The sequence below is a fragment of the Colobus angolensis genome, unplaced genomic scaffold (assembly GCF_000951035.1).
Source record: "Colobus angolensis palliatus isolate OR3802 unplaced genomic scaffold, Cang.pa_1.0 Scaffold146, whole genome shotgun sequence".
Classification (NCBI taxonomy): Eukaryota; Metazoa; Chordata; class Mammalia; order Primates; family Cercopithecidae; genus Colobus; species Colobus angolensis.
The window spans coordinates 2,154,248-2,165,184 of NW_012114555.1; the positions used below are offsets into that span (position 1 = coordinate 2,154,248).

General features: G+C 37.2%; 1 protein-coding gene across 2 annotated transcripts in view; it reads right to left on the minus strand.

Moving 5' to 3' along the window:
• TBC1D19 (TBC1 domain family, member 19) overlaps nt 1–10,937 on the minus strand; it is a 171,520-nt gene that overhangs the window by 29,555 nt on the left and 131,028 nt on the right. For both annotated transcript variants that reach the window (XM_011935632.1, XM_011935631.1), the window contains 2 exons: nt 6,079–6,163; nt 3,962–4,006 (listed from right to left, as the gene is read on the minus strand). In XM_011935632.1, coding sequence (XP_011791022.1) covers nt 3,962–4,006; nt 6,079–6,163 — 130 coding nt within the window. The remainder of the gene's footprint in view (nt 1–3,961; nt 4,007–6,078; nt 6,164–10,937) is intronic.

The following is a 10,937-nucleotide window of genomic DNA, read 5'->3' on the forward strand; positions in this document are numbered from 1 at the left end:
TGAGCTTCAGACCATCAAGCTTATTCCTGCCTTCAGACATGCTGTGTACTCTCTTCTGGAACATTCTCCCATTTTGTTGCATAGTTCACTCCATACAGTCTGTCTCTGTTCATATTCCACCTCCTCAGAGGCACCTTTCCTGACTACTTAATCTAAAAGGGCTACGCCCATCCCAACTTCCTACAATTTTTGCTCCCTTTCATTGTTAAGTTCATCACTCTTTGAAATTACTTTCATTCATTCATCCTTTGTTGACTGATTTATGATTGATTGATTTTATGTTCCCCTTACTAGAAGGTAAGCTCCTTGGCAGCAGGTGCTTTATTTGTATCATTTACTGTGGATCACCCTCCTACAACAGTGAGCTAGGCTAAATAAATACTTATCAAATGAACAAAGATGATTTATATGTGTTGAATAACAATAAAAAATATAAAAAGCTTATAAAATTCTTCTGAGAAGTCTCCCTCAGTTCAGAAATTTTGCTCACTAGCTGTTTGGTGAATCTACTAAAGGAAATCTGTCCATTGGTGATGCTTCAAATGAAGTGAGAGAACAAAATGTCTGATGCCACCATGGCCTGTCATTTCCTTCCCAGGGAAGGTAATCATAGGCATGTTTGGGGTAGTGGTGAGAAAACCTCTGCCTCCCTGTAAGCACTGGTTTGGTCAGGGAATGAGTATGTGTCAGTTAGCTGCAGGCTAACCTCTATGTGTGGTCCCCTGAGACCAAGAAAGCCAGAACAGTTTTGGTGGTAGCAGTGACAGACGTGTCAACATTTTGAAGTAGTACTATCTTTGGCAGAGGTTCAAAACAGGGTGGTAATATAAAAATGCTGCTACATATTGCCTTGAGCTTAAAATAAAAGCGGGGACAGTAGATTGACTGGTCTTTGTCTCTTCTTGTTCTGAAACTTCAGAATCATTGCCCAGAGAAAAGAGTCCTTCTTGATCCTGGCAAGTTCTAAAACAACCTGAGAGGAGAAATGATTCTGTAGAACTAAATTTATGAACAGCTGTGGGCTTATCTCATTAAGGATTAAACAGTTTGCATTTTGGATGAAAATCTTTTTAGAACCTATTATATACATCCTCTACCTTTTCATTACATTAACTACTTTCCTTTCTTCCCAAATTCACTATAATGAGCTCAGCAACATCTTCCCAGGCAGTAGGGCATCCTGATAAGCATGTTGCTTCTGAAGCCAGACAGCCTGAATTCAAAGCTTGGCTTTGTCACTCACCTGTTGGGCAGGTTAACACGCTATGCCTCAGTTTCTTTATCTGTAAATAGGGATAATATTAGTACCTTCCTCATAGGTTCTTGTAAGGACTAAATGAATTAATATATGTCATATACTTAACACATTGCCTGGGATATAGTACTGCTTGGAAAATGTTTGCTGTTGCTGCTATAACTATACTGTTACAATTATTACTACAGCAAGATTTTTTTTGGTGTCTTGAGCTCATTATAAAGATGTTAAATTATAATATGCTGCAACCTAGTGATACCTTCTTAAAGGGCACAGCATTATTGGCTTTTACATAAAATGGCCCCAGACTGATTTACTGGAGTGGTCTAATATGCTGTTTTACAGCTCTTGTGTTTTCCTTTGTGAAGTCCCCTTTTTACTTCTCACTGTTGTTGCTAATTTTTCGTATCTATATCAGCCTTTTCCATGCTTCCATTTTTGCAGGAGGCATAAAAAAAGAGTTAACCAATTTGTTAGACATGTGTGTTAAGTAAAAGCTAATATATTCTAAACTAAGTTGAAAAAACTCTTCTATGGATGGAGAGAAGAACACGAGTCCATGGACAACTCTTTTGACTATTCAGAGGTATTTTATTTGTTATTGTTTCTTGCTTCGTAGATAAATATAAAAAGTTACTATAAAAGTAAGTTTCTGGGATAATAGATGTAACAGTGGTAATACATAAAGTTAAAATTAACAAACCTCTAATTGAGTTCAAATAAATACTCATTACAGTCCTATTACATGCTAGATACAACAAAAATGAATGATATGGTTCTGAACTACAAGAAGCTTGCAATTTAGAAGAGGAGATAAAGTATAAACAAACAATATCAAGATAATATAGCTAGAGATACTAAAGATTTTAGACTAGGTATTACAGGAGTCTAGAGGAAGGGCCCTTAGCCTAACCTGGGGATTCAGGGAAAGCTTTCTGAAAGAGGATCATGCCTAAACAGAGCTTGATGACAGCCAGGTGAAGAAAGGTTAGATGGGCTATTCTAAGCATAGAAACATGAGAAGTGATGAGACAGGAAGCACCATAGTGCTTTCGTGAGAGTATGTAGCTGTGGGTATAAATAATAAAAAATAAGATGGGAAATGGTGGGAAATGAAGGTAGGAGGTAGATTATAGGGAACAGATTCAAGAGGTCCTCATATATCATGCTGAGAAGCTTGAATATTACTTGTTAAGAGATGGGAAGCCATTAAGAACACTTGGAGAAAAATGGCAATTTGCAGATTTTTACTTTAGATGTATAATTCAGTGAGCAGTGTAAAAGACAGCAAAACTAGAAAAGACTATGGGAAGAGGGACCAGTTACATGGTTGTTGCAATTAACAAGCTAGAGATAGTAAGAACTGAAAGGAGACAAGGCAGCAGGGATGGCGTGGAAGAGAGGGTCCCAGATTTATTTGGAAGATAAAATTGGAAGGTCCTGGTGACTTATTAGATGAGTTGGGGACAAGGTGGAGAGAAATCTAGGATGGCCTCGAGTTACTAGGAAGATGATAATTCAACTGAGAGAGAGATAGGTGGGTTTTTGTTTTTTGTTTTTTAATTTAGTTTCTTTTTTTTCTTTTGAGGGGTGGGCATAGGAAGATAAAATAGTGAGTTCAGGCTGGGACATATTAAGCCTGAGGTAATTATGGGAGAAGTACGAACTGGAGATATTTTAGAGTAATTAACAATAGATAGAATCATGAAAGCAAATGGCAGCCCCTACATAAAAGTAAGAAAAGAGAAGAGCAGCAGAACAACAGTGAGATATCAAAAGAGGGACAGAGGTAGATGGCCCATGAAAGAAACTGAGACTCCATATTGAGAGACACAGGGAGAGAACAGCGCCATGAAAGCTAAAGCCAACTATGAGTTTTAGATAGAGTGGTCAGTAAAGTTAAGCACACTCATAACTGCTACATTTTCTGAGCACTCACTATATGTCAGGCACTTTGTGGTTTTATATACCATATCTCATTTAATGTATTATCCACATGGTACAGATGATGAACCTGAAGTTCAGAGAAGTCATGTAACCTACCTGAGGTCATAGGGTAAACTGGCAGAACTGGGATCTGAACCCAGGTCTGCTGGATTACAAAACCCATGTTCTTAACTCTGCTGGAGTAAAATAACTTCTTGAGGATGCAACTTAATATTATCATAAGGACTGCTATATATTGCTTTTCCAAGAAGCCTATCTTAAAACCTGTCTAGTAATCTCAAAATAACATTTAATGTCTAATGAGGTCATTATATATTTGATCACTTTATAACATCAAAATAGGTGATTTCAGTGATACCTTTTAATAATCTTTTTATTTCATAAATACTACACTGGTCAAATTATGAGAACAATAAGGTACAAGACAATCCACTCAATTGAGTAAAGCCCAGCTCCAATAAACCCAAAAGGAAGGTCCTCATTGGACTAACTAGTGTTCTTCACAGGAAAACGAAGTGCCTTGGACTTAGATCTAAGCATCCTCAGCTCTCTCCCAGGCAGAGTCAGAGAGAGTATGCATAATTTAGCACAAACCTACCATAAATGTGGAAGACTTCATTAAATTATACATTCTACGGAAGGTTTATTTTAGATAATAAATGATTATCCATTAAAGAGAGAATAAGAAAGTCACATTTCGATTACAAAAGTTGTAATTTTTTCACTTCCCACTAGAGGAAGCAATAGCATTACTCTTACCATTTGGTGGGTAAAAGACAGCATATTCTTCCAGTCCTAGTTTTCCTATAAGAGAAAATGATAGAGGATTTCAGTATGATTAAGTAAATAAATCTTTAAAAGTCAACTTATTTTGTGAATGTACTAACAATGGAATTTTAAAAACTACTATAAGCTGATATGTCATTTCATGATATGGAATTAAGTTAAAAATTTACCAGCCAATCTTTTGGTATTAGCAAACTCTTTCATCAATTAAAGTAATACCAACCTAAGTGCAACAGAAGCGACACAAAACAACCAAAAGAACAAACACTTTCAAGTTCCTTAGGCACTTAAGAAGAGAAATATCTATTTATTATGCATAAATTTTCTTGCTAATTATAAATAAGTCTAATCTATTCATTAAAGCAAGTCTTAAGCTTTGCAATACTGTGTTTACATCTTTATGGAATGTGCTGAAAGTTAAAAATTAAATGACTAGCTGTATGGTTATATTTTCTGAATACCAGAACAGTTAACATGATTTCAGAATGGAGCTGAATATTTGAAATCAGAATTGTCCCACAAAAGTAAAGTATATTCACAATAATCAAATATTTAACAGAGTTTTAAAAAATATCTTTCCTTCAAAACTCTGAAAAGTTCTCAGTTTTTTCTACCTTCCACTGAATATCTTTAAATAGCTTTTACCTTGATAGTTTTTCTAACACTTTTGAGTTTATTGAAAAGTTACTTGTATTTTTGTACTGGGCTAAGAGTAATATTTTTAGTGAAAAAAAAAGTTCTTTTTATTTTTGTTAGGGGTGGTGACAGAGATGAAATGAAGAATAAGAAATGTGAGCAGTTCGGGTTAGGGTGGAGACAAAAAGGACTGATCTTGTGAGCAAGAAGAGAATGGAATAATGAATAGGTAGGTAGGTAGGTAGGTAGATAAAATTGATTACTGGACTAGGTGCTGAGAGGCAAACATATGTATGTTCCCTCAACCATGTGGTTTGTAGTCCAGACTAAACCATGAAACATTAGGGTATATTTGCTAACTTTTCTAGCATAGACTTTAAGTGTTTAGAAGTTCAAAGGAGAGAGAAATGGATGATGGGTTGGTGAACATGGTGAGGTACAGGCTAGTTCTTCAAGGAAATCTGATTTTTAAGATTGGAGAGTGGGAAGCCTTCCATATGCAGGGACTATAGGGAGGCTAGAATGAATATGGGGTATTGTGGAATAATCAGGGAAGCAAAGTTAGTTAGGTTAAGACAGTATCAACTGGTAAACGGCCTTAAAATCCTGGCTGAATTTAGAGGTGAGCTCAGTAGATAATTAAGTTTACAATCAGTTTTTGAGCAGATGACTTAAAGAAACAAATCAAAGGTTTCCATACATTGAATTTAGAAGCAATGGACCTAAGAAAACCTTAAGTTAGGGGTAGCCCAAATCCAGCACAAGGTTATGTGGCCTCTCCTAGGGTAGGAGGTGGAGCAATCAGGCAGATAGTTCAGACATAAGAGATACAGGAGAAACAGTTTCTTTTTTCGTGGAAATGGCAGAATGACCATACACAATGAAGTCTGAGCTTTCCGTGTTAGGTGTTCACTATTTAATAAAAAGGAAAAGTTGGGAAGGGCATTCAGCTGAAGTTATTTATATCTTCAGATGATGGCAGGATATTGATATTTTATAAGCAGCTGGTGATAAAGAGGAGAAAAATAACTAAACTAGAAATTGGAGAGCTAAAAGCATATAAATTATATCAAAGTTTTAAGTGTGGTGGAGCATTTTGAGAGAAGAAATGAAGATTTTTTAAAAAGTAGAAGAAGCAAATCTGTGTTATAAACTCATGGAAAGAAAAAGAAAAGTCAACAGATAAGACATAAAAACAACAATAAAGGGTAGAGTACACAGGGAAGACAGAGAAAGTAACTTGAAATGCTGCTTCTGGGAACCACTTTCCCATGATTTGTGATAAATTACTTGGGCACTGATTTGAGGTATGAAAGGATGATTATGGTCATCTGAGAGAAATCTTAAGTGATTTATAGTAAAATAATTTGGCAACACCACTATCTCCAAAAAAAAAAAATTCTTGGCAAGATTATGTAAGTCTTAATACTTCCTTAAAATTATTAAAAATTTACCTCTTATGTATGATTTTGGTGGCGAGGCACTGTTGTATGCAAAGTGACTCAACACAGATGTATCCCGGGAAAAACAAAGTAATACCTGAATATAACATTGGAAAAAAAAAAGCAATTAAGCACTATTATAAAACTAGGTAATTCATTATTTCCTATTCAGGAGGCATCCTTCAAGTTCAAGTACCATGCCTTGCGGTGGGAAGAATGCCCTTTATTGGTATACCTTTGGTAAGCATTACAGTGGGATGCCAAGTTCTTCCAAAGAGTTCTCACCATTTGCTACCTCAACTTTGAAGAACAGAAATGCTAACTAACAGTTGATTCTTCTCTTGTGTTTTCTATCTGGACAAGAGAAACACCTGGGAGAAATTTAACAGATGAAAAACGTATGGAGAAGACCCTGAGTAACTATTGTGACATAGAGCAATTTGGGAAGTGCAGGAAATGAACTTGACTCATGCTGGGATGCATCAGGCAGTTAGGCATGTCAGGGTGGGAGGGAAGGCAACTCGTGGTACTTAGAAAGGATAGCAGCAGCAGTAGAACAAGTGGTTGCCTAATAAAGGGTAGAAGCTAAATAGGGTAGAGTATGTCAACCCTATGTGGAGATGAAAATAGGCACAGTAGAAAGTCAGGATCCAGGATGTCCATTAGGAGGTACCAGATTGAGGACACCAGGCTGGAATTTGGGAGCAGGAGTCCAAGACCCAGTAAGGCCATTAGTGACAGGAAATCTGAGTCCTGATATTAGAAGACCTGGGATTCTAAAAATATTACCAAGATAAGAATTCAAGATGACTGAAAAGGCAGAACAGGGGCACAGAGTCAGGGCTGAACTAGCAGCAAGAGTCAAGGCAGAGGAAAAATCCTTGTGTCCAAGACACAAGAAAGGGGATACGGCTTTGGAAAAAAGGATACGTAATGGAGATTGGGCATTAGTCAGGTTCAGTGGTGGAATGCGTATCAACCACTGCCACTGCATTGTTTTCATTATATTTTAAATGACTACATAAGTGGGACATATTAATGACAAATTTAGAAATATAGAGTATTGGCTGGGCACAGTAGCTCACGCCTATGATCCCAGCACTTCGGGAGGCCAAGGCAGGAGGATCACTTGAGCCCAGGAATTCAAGACCAGCCTGATCAACATGGTGAAACCTCATCTCTATTTTTAAAAAAATTAAATTAATTTTAAAAATAAAGAAATATAGATGATCAACAAAAGGGGAAACAGCCATAATCCCATCAGCCTTAATAATTTAAGGTATATCCTTTCAGACTGTTTTTTAACATACTCATACATATAATTTTTTCAAACCAAACAGGATTATACATAGTTTCCTTTCACTATTGTAAGATAAATATTTCCTACACATTTTTATGTTGTAGAATATTCCACTGTATGAAAGAACAATAATTTATTTAACTTGTATTGTTGTTGAACATTTAATTATTTCCACTTTTCCCCAACGACAAACAACACTAGAGTGAATTTACTTATGGCTAAATATGTACACCTTTAGTTATTTAAATCCCAAAAACTGGACCACCTTTCTGGTCAATTGCTTTGGGCATTTTTAATTGAACCATGCCTCTCCCACATTTTCTCTATTTACCTCTGCCTGACTCCTAGGAGCTATAAGATTTACCTACATGTATTCAACCTGCCATGCCTTTTACTTACTTTTATCCCCCCTGTTCCATTCTGGATGACTTCCTCAGATTATTTTTTAGTCAGTTCACTAATTCTCTTCTTCTGCCCCTACTATGCACCAGGCACTGTTCCTTGTGTTTGGAATACATAAAAGGAAACAAACAAAACACCTCTTTTATGGAGTTTAATTATGATGGAGCAGAATGTGTGTGATAAATAGCAAATATGATAGATAATTACATTATATAGTATATTAGGTAGCAAGTGCTATGGAAACAAGATAAAGGGGAACAGAGAAAGAGTGGCTGACACTTTAAAGAGGCTGTTCAGGGGAGGTTTCCTTGAGAAGGTGATATCTAATCAAATATTGAAAGGAGTTGAGAAACTTAGCATGTGGATATATGTGCAAGAGCATTCCAGGAGACTTGTTATGAGACTATTGACAGTAGCTTTCACTAAGATGGCAGCAGTGTGTGGCAGATGTATTACACACCACCCAGAGAGCCTCCTCTAGAAATGAAGGACTGACTATAGGAGCTGGTAGTGCTGTAGCAAATAGCCCTCAGCAGCCAGCTCTTTTCATGGACTACCTCTGCTGAAGAGAGCTATTTTGCTCAAATATCAAGGTCACGCCCGTTTCCTGAAATGGCCTGCATCTGATGAAGAGGATGCAAGGGAAAAAGGTCTGAAATTCTTGTCCCCAGCTCAGGATGGGTCTGACAGTTTATCCCATCTTTAGAACTCTCTGCAGCATTGGCTGAGGGTTTCATTTAAACTGTATTGCAGCTAGACTTGTCCTTACGCTCAATCCTGCTTCATTCACTGGACTTCTACATGTGTTGATTCCAAGAGCACTCCCTAATAAACCTTTGGCATGCTGGTCTCCATCTAAATTGGCTTCCCTGGGAACCCATCTTACAACACAGTGAAAGTGGGAAAAAGTGGTCAGATTCTAAATACATTGTGAAGGCAGGGCTAACAGGAGTTACTGATAGATTGAGATGATATTTTGCAGAAAGACAGGAGTCAAGGAGAGTAACATGTGGAAGTTGAAAGTAGAAGGATGGGCCGGGCGCGGTGGCTCAAGCCTGTAATCCCAGCACTTTGGGAGGCCGAGACGGGTGGGTCACGAGGTCAGGAGATCGAGACCATCCTGGCTAACATGGTGAAACCCCGTCTCTACCAAAAAATACAAAAAACTAGCCGGGCAAGGTGGCGGGCGCCTGTAGTCCCAGCTACTCGGGAGGCTGAGGCAGGAGAATGGCGTAAACCCAGGAGGCAGAGCTTGCAGTGAGCTGAGATTCGGCCACTGCACTCCAGCCCGGGCGACAGAGCGAGACTCCGTCTCAAAAAAAAAAAAGAAAGTAGAAGGATGTTTGATCTCAGCAAGTGGAACGCCTTTAACAGGGAAAGTTGGCAGGCAGAACAGTTTGGGGAGCGAGATCATGGGTTCATTTCTCAACATGCTAAGTTTGAGATGTCTGCAAGACACCTAAATGGAAAAATTGAAGAGGTAATTGGAGATATTTGTATGGAATATAGAAGAAAAGTTTAAACTGAAGATATAAATTTGAGAGTTATCAACATATAGATGGTACTGAAAGCCACAAAATAGGTGAGCTTGGTGAAATCATCAAGTGAGTGAGTGTAACTAGAGAAAAGGAGACCAAGAACTGAGACCTGAGGCATTCTAGGATATCAGAGAAAAGAGAAGGAACCAGCCTAGACAACAGAGTACTGAGTAACCATCAAAGGTGGATTTACCATGATGCTCTGTGAGTGCTGCAGGTTGCTGGGAGACACAGAGTGTCCTAGGCAAGGAAAGTAAGTCAGTGTGTAATCAGAAAGCATTTCTATGTATGTGTTTCTAGTAAACTGCTTAATAAGATCTCAGAAGAAAAAGACCTGAATCTCTATAGTTCTAATAATTTGTTACAAATATTTCCTCGTTCAAAACAAAAATACATGTTCTTATCTGGTTTTGTATTTATAATATGATACTCTCTGTCTTAAAGAAGGCCCTCCAAATTGTATAAGCTTTAGGTCCGCAAAATGCTGAATTTGCCACTGGTGACTAGAAAAATAAGAGGAAAACTAAAAAGAATGTGGTGTCTTGAAACCCAAGTGAAGAAACAGCACAAATGAATCATATGCTGTTGAGAGATTAGCTAAAAGGAGGGTGGATAATTGGTCACTGGATTTAGTTCTTGATGACCTTGACAAGAGTAGTTTCAGCTCAAGTGGTAGGAGCACCATACACAATGTTTGGTACCTGCTTTTTAAAACAAACTTAATGCATTAAAGAGATCTTTTCATATCAGTATATACAGAGCTGCCTCATTTTTTTCCTTTTTTTTTTTTTTTTTTTTTTTTTGGTAGAGACAGGGTCTATTTATGTTGCCCAGGCTGGTCTTGAACTCTCGGGCTCAAGTAATCCTCCTGCCTCAGCCTTCCAAAGTGCTGGGATTACAGGCGTGAGCCACTGAGTTTGATCCACTGCATTCATTTTTAAAGGGCTGTATCATGTTTCACTGAATATGTATTCCATGATTTATTTAATGGGTTACTCCCCAATATATGAACATTCATTTTCAACTTTATGCTGTTTCTGACAATACCAAAACAATTAGCCTTTTACTGTATCATTTTACACATATGAGTGTCTCTGTAGAACAAATACATAGGAATAGAATTGTCCGGTCACAGAGTATACGCATTGAAAAATGTGATGGCTATTTGGCTGTATATTTATATCCCTTGTTTTCTTTTTCCAGCATTTCTATATGTTTACAGTCTAAAAGGGGGCTGTGTAAGTTCAATCCCTTATGTTGCCTAACTCTATTTTCTATTACATAGTCTAAATGATTACTACTCATATTTAAAAGAGTAAAGGATTTTAATATTTTATTTGGTAAAGAGGCAGTTAACTGAATCATCTTATTAGTTCTACTGGCTTTCAGTCCAATCCCTTCAATTTTTAAATATCTATAGTTAACAATAATGTTGTGTTCTTTCTGTTATTTATTACTTTATTTTTCTTATTCCATTGTTGAGAAATTCCAAAACGATATGTTCTTTCCTTCCTTTAGTGGGAACATCTCTAGTATTTCACTAATGAGTAACATTAACTTACATTTATATCACCAATGTTGGTTTCAAATAAACACTATTATGTCAAGAAAATATATTAATACTTGATTTC